At 38.7% G+C, this 21,704-nt stretch overlaps 1 protein-coding gene across 1 annotated transcript in view; it reads left to right on the forward strand.

Annotated features, from left to right (window-relative positions):
* Positions 1–21,704, forward strand: part of hsd17b12a (hydroxysteroid (17-beta) dehydrogenase 12a) — a 57,824-nt gene that overhangs the window by 29,593 nt on the left and 6,527 nt on the right. The window contains exons 3-9 of the mRNA XM_030137377.1: positions 4,395–4,470; positions 10,273–10,380; positions 13,451–13,515; positions 17,290–17,334; positions 17,658–17,692; positions 20,376–20,457; positions 20,541–20,606. Coding sequence (XP_029993237.1) covers positions 4,395–4,470; positions 10,273–10,380; positions 13,451–13,515; positions 17,290–17,334; positions 17,658–17,692; positions 20,376–20,457; positions 20,541–20,606 — 477 coding nt within the window. The remainder of the gene's footprint in view (positions 1–4,394; positions 4,471–10,272; positions 10,381–13,450; positions 13,516–17,289; positions 17,335–17,657; positions 17,693–20,375; positions 20,458–20,540; positions 20,607–21,704) is intronic.

A 21,704-nucleotide genomic window follows, 5' to 3' on the forward strand; every position in this document is an offset into this window, starting at 1 on the left:
GAAAGTGGTCCGGGTCAGAGTTAGGACCACATATGAAAGTGGTCCGGGTCAGAGTTAGGACCACATATGAAAGTGGTCCGGGTCAGAGTTAGGACCACATATGAAAGTGGTCCGGGTCAGAGTTAGGACCACACATGAAAGTGGTCCGGGTCAGATTTAGGACCACATATGATAGTGGTCTGGGTCCAATTAGTGCTGTTCAGACTGTCTGTAACAGATCAGATCCAGGTCACATATGAGCAAAAACATTGGATCTGGGCCACGTTTGGCTGTAGTGTGAATGGAGCCTGAGTCTGTTTTTTGTTTTTGTTCTTTTCTTCTTCTTTTTTTTCATGTCTGTTTCATTGGGGAGTTGTGTTAAATGATGTCTTTAATGAAAATGATGCCTGTGGGATTCTGGAGCAGTGTGTCAGGTGGACTTCACTGATTACAGATCCAAAGTCTGGATCCCATTGAACTGCACAGACTGATGCAGGAGCAGTTTTCCCTCTGAAACCACCACGATCTGACCTCACCTCTGGTTCTTCACTCACTCTTTGTGTCTCCTTTGGTTCTTCACTCACTTTTTGTGTCTCCTTTGGTTCCTCACTCACTCTTTGTGTCTCCTTTGGTTCCTCACTCACTCTTTGTGTCTCCTTTGGTTCTTCACTCACTCTTTGTGTCTCCTTTGGTTCTTCACTCACTCTTTGTGTCTCCTTCGGTTCTTCACTCACTCTTTGTGTCTCCTGTGGTTCTTCACTCACTCTTTGTGTCTCCTTCGGTTCCTCACTCACTCTTTGTGTCTCCTTTGGTTCCTCACTCACTCTTTGTGTCTCCTTTGGTTCTTCACTCACTCTTTGTGTCTCCTTTGGTTCCTCACTCACTCTTTGTGTCTCCTTTGGTTCCTCACTCACTCTTTGTGTCTCCTTTGGTTCTTCACTCACTCTTTGTGTCTCCTTCGGTTCTTCACTCACTCTTTGTGTCTCCTTCGGTTCTTCACTCACTTTTTGTGTCTCCTTTGGTTCCTCACTCACTCTTTGTGTCTCCTTTGGTTCTTCACTCACTCTTTGTGTCTCCTTTGGTTCCTCACTCACTCTTTGTCTCTCCTTTGGTTCTTCACTCACTCTTTGTGTCTCCTTTGGTTCCTCACTCACTCTTTGTCTCTCCTTTGGTTCTTCACTCACTCTTTGTGTCTCCTTTGGTTCTTCACTCACTCTTTGTGTCTCCTTTGGTTCCTCACTCACTCTTTGTGTCTCCTTTGGTTCTTCACTCACTCTTTGTGTCTCCTTTGGTTCTTCACTCACTCTTTGTGTCTCCTTTGGTTCCTCACTCACTCTTTGTGTCTCCTTTGGTTCCTCACTCACTCTTTGTCTCTCCTTTGGTTCTTCACTCACTCTTTGTCTCTCCTTTGGTTCTTCACTCACTCTTTGTGTCTCCTTTGGTTCTTCACTCACTCTTTGTGTCTCCTTTGGTTCTTCACTCACTCTTTGTGTCTCCTTTGGTTCCTCACTCACTCTTTGTGTCTCCTTTGGTTCTTCACTCACTCTTTGTCTCTCCTTTGGTTCTTCACTCACTCTTTGTGTCTCCTTTGGTTCCTCACTCACTCTTTGTGTCTCCTTTGGTTCTTCACTCACTCTTTGTGTCTCCTTTGGTTCTTCACTCACTCTTTGTGTCTCCTTTGGTTCCTCACTCACTCTTTGTGTCTCCTTTGGTTCTTCACTCACTCTTTGTGTCTCCTTTGGTTCTTCACTCACTCTTTGTCTCTCCTTTGGTTCTTCACTCACTCTTTGTCTCTCCTTCGGTTCTTCACTCACTCTTTGTCTCTCCTTCGGTTCCTCACTCACTCTTTGTGTCTCCTTTGGTTCTTCACTCACTCTTTGTGTCTCCTTTGGTTCTTCACTCACTCTTTGTGTCTCCTTTGGTTCCTCACTCACTCTTTGTGTCTCCTTCGGTTCTTCACTCACTCTTTGTCTCTCCTTTGGTTCTTCACTCACTCTTTGTCTCTCCTTTGGTTCCTCACTCACTCTTTGTCTCTCCTTCGGTTCCTCACTCACTCTTTGTGTCTCCTTTGGTTCTTCACTCACTCTTTGTGTCTCCTTTGGTTCCTCACTCACTCTTTGTGTCTCCTTTGGTTCTTCACTCACTCTTTGTGTCTCCTTTGGTTCTTCACTCACTCTTTGTGTCTCCTTTGGTTCTTCACTCACTCTTTGTGTCTCCTTTGGTTCTTCACTCACTCTTTGTGTCTCCTTTGGTTCTTCACTCACTCTTTGTCTCTCCTTTGGTTCTTCACTCACTCTTTGTCTCTCCTTCGGTTCTTCACTCACTCTTTGTGTCTCCTTTGGTTCCTCACTCACTCTTTGTGTTTCCTTTGGTTCCTCACTCACTCTTTGTGTCTCCTTTGGTTCCTCACTCACTCTTTGTGTCTCCTTTGGTTCTTCACTCACTCTTTGTGTCTCCTTCGGTTCTTCACTCACTCTTTGTCTCTCCTTCGGTTCTTCACTCACTCTTTGTGTCTCCTTTGGTTCCTCACTCACTCTTTGTGTTTCCTTTGGTTCCTCACTCACTCTTTGTGTCTCCTTTGGTTCTTCACTCACTCTTTGTGTCTCCTTTGGTTCCTCACTCACTCTTTGCGTCTCCTTTGGTTCTTCACTCACTCTTTGTCTCTCCTTTGGTTCTTCACTCACTCTTTGTCTCTCCTTTGGTTCTTCACTCACTCTTTGTGTCTCCTTTGGTTCCTCACTCACTCTTTGTGTCTCCTTTGGTTCTTCACTCACTCTTTGTGTCTCCTTTGGTTCTTCACTCACTCTTTGTGTCTCCTTTGGTTCTTCACTCACTCTTTGTGTCTCCTTTGGTTCTTCACTCACTCTTTGTGTCTCCTTTGGTTCCTCACTCACTCTTTGTGTCTCCTTTGGTTCTTCACTCACTCTTTGTGTCTCCTTTGGTTCTTCACTCACTCTTTGTGTCTCCTTTGGTTCCTCACTCACTCTTTGTGTCTCCTTTGGTTCTTCACTCACTCTTTGTCTCTCCTTTGGTTCTTCACTCACTCGTTGTGTCTCCTTTGGTTCCTCACTCACTCTTTGTGTCTCCTTTGGTTCTTCACTCACTCTTTGTGTCTCCTTTGGTTCTTCACTCACTCTTTGTGTCTCCTTTGGTTCCTCACTCACTCTTTGTGTCTCCTTTGGTTCTTCACTCACTCTTTGTGTCTCCTTTGGTTCTTCACTCACTCTTTGTCTCTCCTTCGGTTCTTCACTCACTCTTTGTCTCTCCTTCGGTTCTTCACTCACTCTTTGTCTCTCCTTCGGTTCCTCACTCACTCTTTGTGTCTCCTATGGTTCTTCACTCACTCTTTGTCTCTCCTTTGGTTCCTCACTCACTCTTTGTGTCTCCTTTGGTTCTTCACTCACTCTTTGTCTCTCCTTTGGTTCCTCACTCACTCTTTGTGTCTCCTTTGGTTCTTCACTCACTCTTTGTGTCTCCTTTGGTTCTTCACTCACTCTTTGTGTCTCCTTTGGTTCTTCACTCACTCTTTGTGTCTCCTTTGGTTCTTCACTCACTCTTTGTGTCTCCTTTGGTTCCTCACTCACTCTTTGTGTCTCCTTTGGTTCTTGACTCACTCTTTGTGTCTCCTTTGGTTCTTCACTCACTCTTTGTCTCTCCTTTGGTTCCTCACTCACTCTTTGTGTCTCCTTTGGTTCCTCACTCACTCTTTGTGTCTCCTTTGGTTCCTCACTCACTCTTTGTGTCTCCTTTGGTTCTTCACTCACTCTTTGTGTCTCCTTTGGTTCCTCACTCACTCTTTGTGTCTCCTTTGGTTCCTCACTCACTCTTTGTGTCTCCTTTGGTTCCTCACTCACTCTTTGTGTCTCCTTTGGTTCTTCACTCACTCTTTGTGTCTCCTTTGGTTCCTCACTCACTCTTTGTGTCTCCTTTGGTTCTTCACTCACTCTTTGTGTCTCCTTTGGTTCTTCACTCACTCTTTGTGTCTCCTTTGGTTCTTCACTCACTCTTTGTCTCTCCTTCGGTTCTTCACTCACTCTTTGTGTCTCCTTCGGTTCTTCACTCACTCTTTGTGTCTCCTTTGGTTCTTCACTCACTCTTTGTGTCTCCTTTGGTTCTTCACTCACTCTTTGTGTCTCCTTCGGTTCTTCACTCACTCTTTGTCTCTCCTTTGGTTCCTCACTCACTCCTTGTGTCTCCTTTGGTTCTTCACTCACTCTTTGTGTCTCCTTTGGTTCTTCACTCACTCTTTGTGTCTCCTTTGGTTCCTCACTCACTCTTTGTGTCTCCTTTGGTTCTTCACTCACTCTTTGTGTCTCCTTTGGTTCCTCACTCACTCCTTGTGTCTCCTTTGGTTCTTCACTCACTCTTTGTGTCTCCTTGGGTTCTTCACTCACTCTTTGTGTCTCCTTTCGCAGCTGGCTCGTCGAGGGTTCGCCATGATGCTGATCAGTCGCTCTCAGGACAAACTGGACGACGTGGCCAAGACCATTGGTGAGTCCGGATCCAGTGTGAACTGGGTTTCTCAGTCTGGAACCACAAGACGGACCCTGATCAGAACTTACTTTAAATCCCACTTCTTAAAACCCAGGAGCTGAAGGGAAACCCTAGTCATCCAAAATAAATATGACAACTTTTTTTTTCTTTAACTTCCTTAAAACTTGAAGCTTCATGTTTTGTAGCAGATAAAATGTTTACTGTTGGGCTTTCATCTGGGCTTTGGTCCAACTAAGTCATGAAATAAACCCCAGAATTATCAAAAACCAACAGATTAATTGATTAAACAGACTCACAGTTCAGTAGAAATCAGTTTAGTGTAAAAAGTGACCGGACCGTACACTGTTCAGGCTGGGACTGTTGTTTGAGTGCAGAAGAATGTCCTCAATGAGATTTTTTAGCCTGAAAATTTTATGGCTTTTACCACACTGTAAAAAAAAAAAAAACCCTGCAAAACAACGGTATTATTCCGGCAACAGGGGTGCTGAAAAAATAACGGAAAATAACAGAAAATAACGATCTCATAAAAATATGGTAATTTTCCATAATTAAAATACATTTTTTTTTGGCCTAACTTTACATGAGATTTTGCTTTTTTTAAAAAAACTTTTTAATGTTTAATACAGAATATTTTCATGTATTAAAACAATCAAATTACACACACACACACACACACACACACACACACACACACACACTATATATATATATATATATATATATATATATATATATATATATATATATATATATATATATATATATAATTTTTTTTTTTTCAATGAGACTCAGTTGTCCAATCCACTGATAAAAACTGTATTTGGACAGTTTATCAGTGCTTATACATGTTATACATTCACAAAAATACATTTATTCAACATTTTTGTTGTGAAACCTCCTGTAATTACACAAGATATTTGTCAATTAACAAACAAGTCTGGTTCAACTGACAGAACTAATACTACTTTTACGGTAAACTGTCAGTAATTTTATCTTATTTATTTATTTTTTATTTTTTTTACAGTATTAAGCTTTAAATTAACAGTTTAATCTCATAAATAGAAAAGAAATATTTGTGAAATTACGATACATTTGCAAATGTATTTTAACTGTATTTTTCTGTGAAAAACAAAAATCTTTTAAAAAAATGGAAATTTTTTTGGTTATTCACAGTTAGAGTTTTTTCATGTTATTTTATATTTGACATGTAAAATCACAGTTTATTTTTGTCATTTCATTGATATTTTCCTGTATCTTAAAAATACAGGAAAAATCTGTAAAATAAACAGTGAAAATTCTGTTAAATTACAGATGTTTTTTACAGTGCATTTAAAAACATTAAAATGGTTATTCAGACGGTACATGAGGTGATAAACGGATTCTTCCCCTGTCGTATTCATCATTTATTCAGATCTTGGTCCTCAGAGTCAGAGGGTTTTAGTCCTGGTCCGGGTCCAGACCGACCCCCCCCCCCACACACACACACAAATAGTTCCTGCTCAGTTTCCTTTGGTTCCATCTGTCGTCTTCGACTCCCATGGTGCTGTTTCCCTTGTCGTGCTTCACGTGCACAGAGGGGGCTGATGGGTAGTCACGAGCAGGGAGCACTGTGCCAAAGTCTGGATTTGGTGCTCACGATCTGATCCGTCTGACAAAAAAACACAAAACAACACAACCAAACAATCCCCCCCTCCCTCTAGTCTGGACCCAGACAGTGTAATCTACCCAGTGACAGATGACTCCTCACCTGACCAATCACACACAAGCTACAACAGATTTACTGACGTTAACCCCGTACAGACCCAGTGCTACTTTTGTGGTACTTCCCAAATGATTTTTTTTTTCTCTAGATTTCACATTTCTTAAGTGATTTCTCACCATTTATTGTAAAAAATAATCCTCTGTATTTTGCATTTTTCCAGTAAAAGTCAGGTATTTTCCAATATTTCATTCAATGACCATGTAGATCAGGGGTCTCAAACATGCGTCCCGGGGGCCAAATGTGTCCCACCAAAGCACAGGTGTCAAACATGCGGCCCGGGGGCCAAAACCGGCCCTCCAAAGGTTCCAATCTGGCCTGCGGCAAGATTTTATGAAGTGCAAAAATTACGCTGAAGATCTGAACAGTCTGTGGTGTTGAACTGGTTTGAGCCCAATGGGATTAAAGTCAAATAATAGTCTAATAACCCTGACAATAAAATGTGAACAACCTAAAAATTAAGAACAATTTGAACAATATTCTGTCTGTTACTAAATGTTTTGTGGATTTGTAGATCCGATTTGTAAGTTGTGTTCATAAGTTAACACATACTATTCTAGACATTCTTATTTTAGTTACACATTCCAAACTTCAAAATTTCAACAATATTATGTTTGTGTAACATTGTGTGTAATGTACATGTACAAGTGATAAGTTGAGGCATAATGTTAAAATTTAGCTTATTTTTCTTAAGAAATTACATTTTTTTCTGGTTATTCAAATCTTTTTTGATGAAAAGATAGTTTGTAAATGTAAATAATTGCATAATTTAATGTTTTTATTGCACTAAAATGAAGAGAAAAACTTGGAGTTGTCATTATTTCTAGGTTTTTATGCTATTATTTTAATGGTTTGGCCCGCTTGAGATCGAATTAGGCTGAATGTGGCCCCTGAACTAAAATGAGTTTGATACCCCTGCACCAAAGGTTCCAATCCGGCCTGTGAGATAAATTTGAATTCCACAGTCCAGGCTGTGGAACTCATTTTAGTTCAGGTTCCACGTACGGACCAATATGATGTCAAGTCAAACAATAACATAATAGCTTACAAGAAGTAATGACTCCATATTTTCTTCTCAGTTTGATGTGAAAAAAATATTACATTATGCCGATAAATTTCAATTTTTTTGTCTGTTTTAGAGCAAAAAATAACATTAAATTATGAAAATATTTACATTTACAAACTATCTTTTTACAGTAAAATGTGAATAACCAGAACAAATTTGAACAACTGCAAATGTCCAAAGAAAATTAAGCACAATTTTAACCATTTTCTGCCTGTTAAGTGTTTTTGTAGATCCAATCCATAATGCACATGTAGAAATGATAAGTTGAGGCAGAATATTGTGATAATTGCACTTATTTTTCTTAAGAAATTTCAGTTTTTTTCAGGTTATTCACATCTTTTTTGTTTGGATAGTTTATAAAAGTAAGTATTTTCATAATTTAATGGGGGTTTTTTTTTGCACTAAAACACAGACAAAAATTTGGACTTGTCATTATTTATAGGTTATTATGCTATTATTTTACTGGTCCGGCCCGCTGGAGTTCAAATTGGGCTGAATGTGGAACCTGAAAGAACACCAGTCTGAGACCCCTTATGTAAACGTTCATAAAACCTCAGATTAAACTTGAGGGTTTTTACATCAAAAAACAGAGAAAACTGAAAAAAGTGACATTTTCATCAAAATCTGTCATTAACTGAACATAAACCCAGTGTGTCCATCCACTGTCACTGATCCAACTCCATGGGTTTTACTGATGAATCAATGTTGTAGAAGATGACAGTGTTTCCACGGTAACTATGGAGCCTCTGAACGTCCAGGAGGGTCATATCTGATGACCATGAAAAGATGAAGAACTGTATTTTACACCAGTTATTGACATGGATTGATAGGATTAGTGGATCAACAGGTATTAAACAGTTTAGATCAGTAGAGGGTTTTGGTTGAAGTTTGGGTCTTTATGGGTTAAACAAATTCATAAAACAAACTGAATATTTACACTTGATTTAAGGGACATTTTAATCTCTTTCAGATATATGACATGTATGAAACATGGCATGTTTGCAGATTTATCATTGAAAAATAAATGGTAAATGACTACAGTAGTGAAACATAATAAATGCAGGGACTCATAGTAATTATGTATAACTGTAGTACTATCATGAATGGGTGGTGTTACAATAATGCATGTGTTACATATGGCATGTGGTTTATGATCTATATGATTTATATGTAAATGAAAAATCTGCTTTTAACAATAACTTAAATTCTGATATTGACACAGATTTGATAAAACTATAAACTGACTGAATATTTGAATATATGCATTTTTTTTATATTTTCCAGACTTATATCATGTTTTGAATGTTCCTAAACAAAAAAACAACAACAACAACAAACAGATTTAAGACATATGTCATGATTTGACAGAACTTTGAATCTGTCTGCACTCAGCACCTCATTGGTTTGATTTTCTTTTCACCTCCTCTCAGTCTTCATGTTTTCCATCAGCTTCTTCCTCTGTGCTTCTTCTTTTCGGACTCACATCCCAGAATCCTCCTCTATAAATCCTCACTGCAGCAGTAGCAGCAGCAGTGATGACGTCAGACATGACGATAGTGGCCAGAGGAGGAGTTCTGGAATGACAGTGTGGTTGGTTTGTTGGTGAACGGCACCCCCCTCAGTCTGACTCTGGTTCTGCAGCTCAGTCACTCATTCAGTCACTCATTCACTCATTCATTCATTCAGACTCCTGTGAACTCCAGTGCTATATGTAAATCCTGCTCCGTTAAACCCACCGTCCTCATGTTCTGATCAGTTAAATGTGTATTTATTCACCTGGAGTCTGACTAAAAGTGAACACCTGACAATGTGTGGGGCAAATTCCACATGAAACGTCATTTGGCTGCAGGAAAAAAACACAAAACTATAAAACTGGTCAAACAGTAAGTATTGATCATTTTGTGTCTGATCGTTTTGAAATCTGTATTTTTCAACTCAAATGTGCAAACTCAGTTTACACAAAAATGCCCAAATCAAAGTAGTTGATTTTAAGTTTTTACTTCCTTTTTCCTCCTCAGTCTAAATCAGAAACTAATCATCAGATATATGATGTTTATTTCTGCATCGGATCAAACTAAATCCTATGGAAAAAGTAGGTTTAATCTGGGTCAAACCCCGCTTTCTAGCATTTGGGTTTCACAGGTTTTAAAGAGTCTGGTTTTATTGATCCAACACTGGTGAATAAAATCCAAATAATGCAACTGCCCTGGGGTCAGTTCTTTTTTTAACCCTTAAAGACCCAAACAGTCACTGGAACCAAAACCATCTACTGATCTAAACTGTTTAATTCCTGTTGATCCACTAATCCTGTCAATAATTACAGAATACAGTTCTTCATCTTTTCATGGTCATCAGATATGACCATATTTGGACGTTCAGAGGCTCCGTAGCTACTGTGGAAACACTGTCATCCTCTACAACATTGATTCACCAGGAAAACCCATGGAGTTGGATCAGTGACAGTGGATGGACACACTGGGTTTATGTTCAGTTAATGAGAGATTTTGATGAAAATGTCAGTTTTCTCTGTTTTTGATATAACAAACTGCAACTTTATTCTGAGCTTTTATGAACATTGACATGATCAGTGAATTAAATGTAGGACTACAGGTGATTTTCACTTTAAAATGCAAGATGCAGAGTATAATATTAGAATAAATGGTGATAAATCACTAAGAAATGTTAAAAATATGGAGTTAAAAACTGATTTGGGAACTGCCATAAAAGTATCACTGGGTCTTCATGGGTTAATTAACGCACAGATTAATGTGATTTGAATATTTGTTCAACTTTACATCATGTAAAAGTGCCTACACAACACAGTTGAATGAACAGTTGAATAAACACAACTGGCATCACAAGAATCAAAGGAAAAAGAATGAAATGTTGAAGTAAAAGGATTAAAATGGGATAAAACCCAGATATAAAGTCCAAGTGTCCGTATGTGAGCACCGGCCTGTCTTTGTGTTTCCAGAGGAGCAGTACAAGGTGGAGACCAGGACCATCGCTGTGGACTTTGGGAAAACCGACATCTACCCCAAGATCGAGGCGGGACTGTCTGGTCTGGAGATCGGAGTTCTGGGTAAGACCCGGATCAGTGGGAATCCTCTAAAGTAGGGGGGTCAAACATACGACCCGTGGTCCAAAACTGACCCACCAGAGTGTCCACTCCGGCCCGTGGGATGAATTTGTGAAATGCAAAAATTACACAGAAGTTCTAAAAATCAAAGATGTTAAAATTATCTCAGTTCAGGTTCCACATTCAGACCAATATGATCTGAAGTGGGCCTGACCAGTCAAATAATAACAGAATTACTACAATGACAACTTCAAATTTTTCTCTTTATTTTAGTGTAAAAAAGTAAAATCCATGACAATGTTTACATTTACAAACTATCCTTTGTAACAAACAAATGTGAAGAACCTGAAAAAATATGAACATCCTGAAATGTGCCACTGTATTAATATTCTGTCTGTTATTAAAGGTGCTGGAGACTTTTGTGACCAGTTCTTCCTCAGATCTGTCAAACCTCAGTCCTGTCCTCAGTGTCACGAGTCTGTGAGTCTGTCTGTCATTCCTCACCTGAATCTCTTGCATCATGCTGAACAGTTTCTTAGTTCCATCCACCACAAACAAACCATGTGTTTACAAACAGAGTCAGTGGGGAACTCGGGCATCTTCAGAATTTTGTTGCGACGTGCATTGTGGGAAAGGGAGGTTTGCGCCACCGCCTGACAGCGGCAGCTGCTACAGACACGATGCGGAAACAGCAGGAGCTCCCTTCCATTTATGCATATTCCTCCAGCTGTTTCCGCATTTCAGCCGTTTCCGCGTTTCAGCTGTTTCCATGTCGTGTTTGTTTCATCTATATAATATCACATGGTTGTGCTGCTGCTGTCAGGTGGATGCACAAACCTCCCTTTCCCACACCCCCCCCCCCCCCCCCCCCCGGCTCTGTTTGTAAACCCATGGTTTGTTTCTGGTGGATGGAACTAAGAAACTGTTCACCATGAGGAAGAGATTCAGGTGAGTGATGACAGACAGACTCACAGATTCCTGACACTGAGGATAGGACTGAGGTTTGACAGATCTGATGGAAACTTGGTGACGAAAGTCCCCAGCACCTTTAAATGTTTGGTGTATTTGTAGATCCACTGGGATCTGACAGTTGTAACGAACATGTGGAAATGATCAACTGAGGCAGAATATTGATAAAAATGCAATTATTTTTCTTCAGATATTTCAGGTTGTTTGTGTTATTCAGATTTTTAAGGAAACTTGTAGATGTAAACATTGTTATAATGTAATTTTACCTTTTTCACTGTTTTTTTTTTTTTTTTTGGTCTGGCCCATTTCAGATCATACTGGGCCGAATGTGGAACCTGACGGCCCTGCTCTAAAGCCAGGTGTCACAGAGGTGTTGGTTCATTCAGTTGTACATGAACAGGTGAAGGTTTATTCAGTCAGTCTGTCTCAGTTCTTCTCACACTGGTCTACCAGTCAAACACGTCCACAATAAAAGTAGTTAAACTTGACCAGATATGAGTCTCTGATCCAGACTAATCCAGTCCTGAAAGCTGGTTGGTTGTAGTTTCACAGATGCAGTCTGGGCTCAGAATGTGCAATAGTAGAATTAACGATAGAATGGGTTTAAGTTAGAGCTGCAACTGATTAATGGACTAGGTGCTTGAAGTCAATGCAAAAATTCATGATTCAATTAATCGACTCAAATTGATTGAAGGGAAATATTCTATTGCAGTTTTCCTGAATTGAAGCTTCTTTGTGCGTCACAATAAGCGTCTGTGTGAAACACAACAGTGGAACCAATGTTTAACAGCAGAGAAATGAAGGAAACAAAGTTTGGATTCAGGAGAATTGTGGTTGATTTTTTTTTTTGTTTGTTTGTTTTTTTTAATCACTTTGAGTCGATTAATCATTTCAGCTCTAGTTTAAGTCCAAAGGAATATTAATGTCAGATCGACTTCAAACACCGTCTGCACATGACAATACATGGACTGGACAGGTTCTATCAGTGGAATTTTTATAAATCTATTGGATAAATGGACACAAACCAACATATATGTGGAAGAACACTATCATTTATATTAAAATATGAACTAAGCAGCACTTTGGTCATGTGTTTTCTGATTCATCTTATTAAAGAATGTCAGATTTAGCACATTTAATGTCTGAGAAGCATTCATACAACGTGGATATTTCACACCCACATCAGAAAGAGTTCAATAACAACAATATTATTATTATTTTATATATATATATATATATATATATATATATATATATATATATATATATATATATATATATATTATATATATATATATATATATATATATATATATATATATATATATATATATTTATATATTTATTTATTTTTTTATTTTTTATTTTTTTTTATTTCATATAGAGACTTTTATATTTTTGACCTGTTACTTTTGAGTGTGTTTAGTTGGTTTATTTCTTTAGGGGTGGGGGGGTGGGAAGAGTGCACAAAGGAGAATTGCAAAAAGTCAGACCCAGTATCACTATGTCTGTACTGTATCTGGATGATTTTCTTTTGTGAAATAAAAATATATTTAAAAAAAAAAGAGTTCAAACCCACACAAGGTGAGTGAAAACATTTGACAGTGTTTAAAGTCGAAGTAGAGGCCTGTTGATATTTAAAGCTGAATTATCGTGTCTACTTTCACCCTGTGTTCAAAGTCATTCCTGCAGCTCAGAAACCAGTTGAGCTTTTGGTGGATGTGCGTCACTCAGTTTCAGGTGTTTACGTCGTATCCTCAAGAATGTTTCATGTTGTACTGAACACATGCAGTGTAATCTGTCTGCATTTTGCTGATAATACTTGTGTACTTTTTACTTCTGCTGCGTCAAACCATGTGAATCCAACGTACATTCACATAAACCATCATTTTACACTATATTTGCTGTGAACTATGTGTACGCTTTATGTTGAAACTCTGTGAAAGCGTCCACATGTGAACCTTTTCCTTGTCTTTGTCCTGTGCTGAGGTGTGTCTGTGTCTTCGTCTGTGCTTTTGCTGCCCCCTGCTGGTACAAACTCTGAGGTTATTAACGCACTGGAGCTGGATTCCAAAACTGACAGTTTGTCTTTTGTTTTCAACAGTGAATAACGTGGGAGTGTCTTATCCGTATCCGGAATATTACCTCCACATTCCTGACCTGGACAATGTGAGTTAAAACTCCTCTTCTCCTCTAACCTTCACTGAACCTTCTCATGTGGAAAAGTCTGAGAATCAGTGGAAAAGTAACAGACCCTCCAGATGTCTGTAACAGTGAGTCTGTTTCCATCCACACCAGTACTCCCATCAGTATCCCATTTCTGCAGTTATCGGATTATTCCAACGATCATGTAAACAGGATAATCTGATTGTCTTTATCCAATGACAGCAGTAATCTGATTATGAGAAATCGGATTAACACACCTAGATTTCACCCCAATACTCTGATGCCTTCACATATTCACAGGCTAATCTAACTGATTGATTGATTGACTGATGTATTTGTTTCAAATATGAATGTCAAAACAGAAGAAAATAACTTAACAAAGCACTTAAACATAAGACTTATAATACAAATTTGAAAAGGAGTGAGAAGAAGTACAACTTATAAACTCCACCCCTTCTCCTTATATAATTAACAACAGTAACAACCTTCCTAGTCTAATCATATCTAAACTATATACCATAATATGATTGATACTTATCATTAAATAATTTGGTTTCTGGCTTTATATTACTATGAACAAATATAATATGATTTACATAAACACATAATACAATAACACATATATGTAAATACATATTCATACATGGATCTATACACCCACACATATACACACACACACACACACACACACACCTATACATACACATACCACATACTTGTACATCTTTATCACACCCAGTCATCCCCAACCCCTCCCTCATCCCTGTACTTCTGAAAAATTGTGTCTTTGTGCGTCCTTTTAAATTCTTTCATGCTTGGACGTTGCTTTAACTCTGTATTAAATCTGTTCCACAGTCTCACCCCGCTGACTGAAACACTAAAACCCCTCCTAGTCGTGCATATTAAGTGAATTTTAAAGTTAATTTTCCCCCTTAAATTATTGCCCCCCTCATGAATACTGAATAATTTCTGTATATTTGTTGGTTAAAAAAAAAAAAAAAAGTGGCGTTGCCATGGTAAACAAGACCAGACCGGATGTTTTTAAAATGACAGGAAGTGTACACCTTACATCATAACGTATGTATGTACTCTGAAAGAAATCAAACAAGTGGTTCCAGGCACAACAAACCCCACCCCTCACACGTATAGTAGCTTATTTTGGCATCGATCCAGCTGATGTCATCATGTCTATGGCTGTGCTGATGTCATCATATGTGGGCGTGTCCTGCTATAATCATGTCTATATACGCGTACATATGGTGACATCAGCATTTGAACCAAAACAGTGTTAACGTTGAGATGACTTTAAAACAGATCTATACAATATATGCCTGAGTTTTATGTCACAGTGATGTCATATCAATTGCCTCTATAAATGTGCCGAGTTTGAAGTAAATTGAAACAAAATTGATGTTTTTATAGACATTTGAAATTTCACCTATTATAAGTTAATGGGGGAAAATAGAGTTTAAAAATTAATTTTAAAAAATGTGAACTTTGACCTACTTTTCCCTAAATGTATCCACATCTATTCTGGGTCACTGGTAATCTATAAACCAAATTTGGTATTAATTCAACCAATAGTTTTGCTGCTGAAGTGTAAACAAACAAACAAACAAACTGAACCAAAAACAACACCCCTTGCCTCCCCTTCAGGGGGCGGGGCAATAATGGACTGAAACATGTAAAACAGGGTTTATTGATTATCGTATGTAAACGCATCGCATCAGATTAGTCCAATTTCTGGAAGTAATCAGATAATTGTAACCAGATCAAATGCATTTACATCCACCTAACGTGATAATCCATAAACCCTGGTTTGGACGTTCCAGTCTATTATTGGATCTCTTTCAGAGTACATACGTATACAGTTATGGTAGATTTCAAATTCCTGTTGTTGTTTTCCACTTATGTTTGATACGTTACTTCTGTTGTCTATGATTTTAATTGTGCTTACACATGCACAGACATAAAAGAACTAAATAAATCAGATGAACCTGTAAACGTGTGAAGACATCGGAGTATTGGGGACAAATCCAGATGCATTAATCTGATTTATTCTAATCAGATTACTGCTGTTTTCTGATCAAACAGATCAGATTAGACTGTTTACATGATCACTGGAATAATCTGAAACTCCACACTTCAGATACTGATGGGAGTGTTGGTGTGGATGTAAACCGGCTCAGTGATGTTTATTTTATCCTCAGTGTGAACGCTGTTACACAGTGGTTTGTTCTGTTCAGTGTTTGTCGTGTTCAGAACATAAAGAGTCATGAAAACCACAAATAACAGCTGGTGTCTGCAACATGACTAGAACTGATCCACATCGTGTCGTTGACCTCATCGTTGTCTTGTTGAGTCCTCCATAAATGACCTGAAGCACTGGCTCTCAACTGGTGGGTCGTGACCCTACAGTGGGTCCAACCCAGTGTTGGCTGTTCGTCTTTCAGACAGGGGAAGCTCACTGTCGGCTTACATCAAAAAAATTGTCAAGTTATTTAAACATAAATTCAGCCCTCCGTTCCTTGTGGTTTGTGCATTTCCAGTGCAAGAAATGAACAAGTAATTTCGCAGTGGTTTCTGTGATTTCCCAGCAGAATGTGTGACGGTATTAAACTGAACTGTGTCAGTGAAGGAGCAGATCTGAAAACAGCTGTCAATCAAACCAGATTCAGCCTTTGGACCGATCCTCCAATCAGCACATGGAAGCTCAGCATCTGGCCCGGCCAAGCTCCGCCCACAGCTCCATTCACCCCCAGAGACACTAAGTGTCTGGGGGCGGGACAACATGGTGGCATTTATCCAATTATCATCCAGTTTAGAGTTGTTGAATAAAGCAGTTCCACTCAGTCCCATTGAAGTGCATGGACGCTGAGCGTCTACGGACAAATGCACTGAGCAGAGATGGAGGAGAAAACACAGACACGGGAATGGAGGAGAAGTGAACAACATCCAGTCCACTGATCTGGGATCAAACTGATTCTGAACCAACTGGTCTGAGAGATGAACGTGTTCCAACACATTTGGAGTCAATGAAATGAAAACAACTGAACAGATTTGAGCATTTAATGGGAGTCATTTTAGGAGAACCTGAGCTTCTGCTGCAGTCTGACAGAGAACACCTGTGGTCCAAACCTGTTTCCAGTGGGTCCTGGGCCTTTGTCTGGGTTTAACTAAAGTTAATAAACCAATCCTGTGTTTTATGTTTATGGATCTGAGCCTTGTCTGTTCACACTCCCTAACAGTAGGGGGCAGTAATGCACTGTAATGATAATTAACACCAGACATTTAACACCAGAAAAGAAGAACCAAAAGTTTATATTCAGATCCTGTTTAAACTCAGGTCTGACACTGACTCCATCAGATCTGGTTTTACCAACACTGGACTAAAACCTGAGTTTGTTTAATTCTTCAATAAGTGACTGAATGAACTTTGAATTTAACTGAGTTCACTGTTTAGTTTGGGTTCAGATGGGCCTAATTTAGCCTAAAGGGAATATTTCCATAAGTGTCGTCGCCACCTGCTGGTCAGTTTGGTTTATCATTAAACTGGTTTTCTGTGTTTTCATATTCTGAATTATCTCAGCTTCAAAACACATCTGTTAATTAAATACATTTGAGGAGCTGAACAGTTCTAAATGTGGGTCTGGTTTTGTCACTGAAGGGTCCAGAACCAGACCAGTTCAGAACCACTGGTCTAAAGCCACATGTCTGTGTCTGGTTTTTATCATCATAACATGTTTCAGCTGATCTGATGTTGTCTTTGTGTTTCAGTTCATCACCAACATGATCAACGTCAACATGACCTCAGTGTGTCAGGTGAGTCCGGTCGTCTTCCTCCTGTCGTCTTCCTCCTGTCGTCTTTCATTGCAGTCTCTGGTGTAAAAGTTAAGCTGCTGAACTTACAGAACACACATATGATGAGGGCCAGATTTGGGTCAGGACTTCTATTTCATACTATTATTATTATTATTATTATTATTATTATTATTATTACTACTATTAACCCTGAATCACATGGTGACCACTCAGTTCGTTTGTTTCCTTGTGACAGCAGCAGTCAGGTCCTTCTTCATGTGGTGGATGTGTTTATGCTGTTTGTCCTCCTCTTCCTCCCATTCTAACTCCTGTGTCTGTTTCAGATGACCCGTCTGGTTCTGCCCAGAATGGCTCAGAGGTGAGTTTGACCTGGTTCTGGGCTCAGGCTGAAGGTGACTCCATCCTCTCCACCCTTTTCTCCTCCATCTCTGCGTCTCCTTCTCTCCTCCTTTTGTTCACAAAAGCTGACAAGCTTTCAAATCACACAAAGTGCTCTCTGCGTCCCATTGGCCGCTTCCCTCCCATGTGACTCCCGCCGGCCAATGGCACGCAGGCACATTTGGTGCCGTGTGAGGCGGCGGCGTCGCTCCGCTAAATCACTGCAGCAACAGGCTGCCATGGCAACGGACACGACACACACAGTCGTGTTCACACACCAACACGCTTTATACATGAGACTGAATCAGGTTCGATCAAACGCTGCAAATGTGACAGAAAGAAACACACATGGAAGAAACGGAGAGGTCAACAGTACAGCCTTAAACAAATATGAACCCAGCTGGAAAACAGGATGGAAAGTTCTGTTCATTCTGGCTGAAAATACAGTGATTTTGTTTTCAGTTACCCTTTTTTTTTTTTAAACCTTTATTTTACATGTCAAGTGTAAAATAACATGAACAAACTGTAACTGAATAACCATAAAATTTCCATTTTTTAATTTTTTTTTCCTTTTTTCACAGAAAAATACAGTTAAAAACAATTTACAAATGTATCATAATTTCACAAATATTTCTTTTCTATTTATGAGATTAAACTGTTAATTTAAGGCAGGCATGTCCAAAGTCCGGCCCGGGGGCCAATCACGGCCCGCGGTCAGATTTTATACGGCCCACAGCTTGGGTTTTATATTGTATTATTTATGGCCCTCTTGGACTGTTGAACCGAGTACATGAATCATAAAAGGTTCAAAATGCAGTTTCTCCTTTCACCTCATGGTGGCAGCACCACTCTAACTCTATCTGGCTCTGTGACCTCGCCGTGAACCTTTTTCGCTAATTTCTAACCACGGCGCCTGTAAATAAAAAAACGAAAGTTGACAGTGAGGGCCGCCGCTTCCAGGAGAGATGGGAATTACAATTTTTTTTCCACTGAAAATCAAGGCAATTATGTTTGCCTAATTAGTCATGAGACTGTTGCCTTGTTTAACGAATTCAATGTAAAGAGACACGAGCAGACAAAACATGCTAACGCAAACGACAAGCTAGCAGGGAGTGAGCGCTCTGAAAAAGTGAAGCAAATTCAAGCTGCTTTAAACTCACAACAGTGACTCTTCATGTGAACCTGAGTTCAGTGAATTCACCACCAAGGCAGGCTGCCAAGTTGCCAGGTTAGTTGCCTCTAACTGCTGGTGTTATGTACTTGTAGATGTGACACAAAAAATTACTTTCTGAATGATTTTGTGAAAGACAAGAGTAAGAGTTATATGTTTTCATCTGAAATGTTAACAGACTTTACATTACTGAGTAATATATGAGTAATGATTACTCATATAAGTCATGTTTAAAATGAATGTGGGGTTAAGATTTTTATCAACTTGGAAGTTTAAGATACTCCACACAGTTTGTTCTATGTTATCTGACTCCAGATGTGAAAGGAAGGCAGAATTGTTTTGTTTTGTTTTTTTTTTAATTTGTTCACACCTGAGTGGCTTAGATTCAGTTACACTGCTATTTTAAAAAAATGATATTGTGACAATGAAAATAAAATTGTTGTAGAACAGCGCATTTATATGTAATTTTTACTGTTTAAAAAATGTCTGAAGGGACCACTGGCCCCTGGCAATGTCCACATTATCAGATCTGGCCCTCTTGAAAAAAAGTTTGGACACCCCTGATTTAAGGTTTAATGCTGTAAAAAAAAAAAAAAAAAAGTAATAAAATTAGATAAAATTACTGACAATTAACCGTAAAAGAAGTATTTGTTTTGTAAGTTTAACCAGACTTGTTTGTTAATTGACAAATATCTTGTGTAATTACAGGAGGTTTCACAACAAAAATGTTGAATAAATGTATTTTTGTGAATGTATAACATGTATAAGCACTGATAAACTGTCCAAATACAGTTTTTATCAGTGGATTGGACAACTGAGTCTCATTGAAAATCTTATTTATATATATATATATATATATATATATATATATATATATAGGTAATTTGATTGTTTTAATACATGTAAATATTCTTTATTAAACATTAAAAAGTAAAAAAAGAATATGCAAATCTCATGTAAAGTTAGGGCAAAAAACTGTATTTTAATTATGGAAAATTACTGTATTTTTATGAGATGGTTATTTTCCGTTATTTTACAGTATTTTTTTGGCAGCCCAGCTGCCGGAATATTACTGTTTGTTTGGGTTTTTTTGTTTGTCTTTACAGTGTAGGCATCATGTAATGTTTTGGGGGGTTTTTTTTTCACATCAAACTGAGAAAAAAATCTGGAGTCATTATTTTTTGTAGGTTATTATTATGTTATTATTTGACTAGATCAGATTGGTCTGTATGTGGAACCTGAACTAAAATAAGTTCCACAGCCTGGACTGTGGAATTTTTGCACTTTGTAAATTCATCCCGCGGGCCGCATTGGAACCTTTGGCGGGACGCGTTTGGTCCCCGGACCACATGTTTGAGACCCCTGGTTTAAACCAAAGACAGAATCTGAGCTAAAAAAGCAGATGGGCTCAGAGGGTCATAGACTGGATGTGAGGATGCCAAACCTTCACCTGTCTGTTTGTAAATCCACCTCTTCTCTTCTTCACCATCAGGTCCAAAGGTGTGATCCTGAACATCTCGTCGGCCAGTGGGATGTACCCGGTCCCTCTGCTCACCGTCTACTCCGCCACCAAGGTCAGTCTACATGTAGTCGCTGCGTCTGAACCAGGTCTGGTGTGTGTTGTTCACATCCTGATGGTTTTCCTGTCTGTGTTCAGGCCTTCGTGGACTTCTTCTCTCGTGGTCTTCAGGAGGAGTACCGGCGTCAGGGCATCATCATCCAGGTCAGTCTGACTTCTACCCACAGGGTTTGGACTCCGTTTGAACCAGTGAATCCAGTCACAGATCAGACTAACACACCTCAGAATGTCGGTTTAATCGTCAGTCTGAACACTTCATTAATCCCAGGGGATATTATTGGCTGTTACAGTCTGTTCAAGTAGAATAAAAAAATGGAGCAGGAGAGAAATGATCAATACAACAGAAAAAGATAGATAGGTGGGAGGTGGGTAGACAGATGGATTTATACACACAGTATGTACTAGACCAGGGCTGTCAAACTCATGTTAGTTCAGTTCCACATTCAGCTAAATCTGATCTGCAGCGGGCCGAACCAGTCAAATAATAACAGAATAATACAGAAATAATGTCAACTCCAAACTTTTCTCTGTTTTAGAGCGAAAAAAGTAAATTTACATTATGAAAAGGTTTGCATCTACAAACTATCCTTTCAAAAGATGTGAATAACATGGACAAACTGAAAAAATCAGTGTAATTTTAACAATATTCTGCCTCAGTTTATCATTTCCACATGTCCATTAGAACGTACAGATCACAGTGGATCTACAAACACACAAAACATTTAATATCAGACCGAAAATTGGTAATATTGTACTTACTGCTCTTAAGACACTTCAGGTTATTCATATTTGTTCAGGTTATTCACATTTTTTGTGAAATTATACTTTGTTTTAGTGTAAATACATGAAAATATTTACATTTACAAAGAGAAAAATTTGGAGTTGTCATTATTTCTGTGTTATTATGATCATATTTTACTGGTCTGACCCACTTGAGGTTGAATTGGTCTGAATGTGGAACCTGAACTAAAAGGATTAATATCTTACTGTATATTTTGCATTTCACAAATTCATCCCAAGGGCCAGACTGGACCCTTTGGCGGGCCAGATTTGGCCCCCAGGCCGCATGTTTGACACCTGTGTACTAGACAATACATTATCAATATAATTAACTCTTTCATGCATGAATTATGAGAACCTTACTCAAGATATTTTTCCTGAGTGTTTTTATTCCTCCTTAGGCATGAAAAAAAAAAAATACAATCCAGTTTTGTTTTTGTTTTTTTTCATTTTTTTTTTTCC

Source organism: Sphaeramia orbicularis, chromosome 6 (assembly GCF_902148855.1).
Source record: "Sphaeramia orbicularis chromosome 6, fSphaOr1.1, whole genome shotgun sequence".
Classification (NCBI taxonomy): domain Eukaryota; kingdom Metazoa; phylum Chordata; class Actinopteri; order Kurtiformes; family Apogonidae; genus Sphaeramia; species Sphaeramia orbicularis.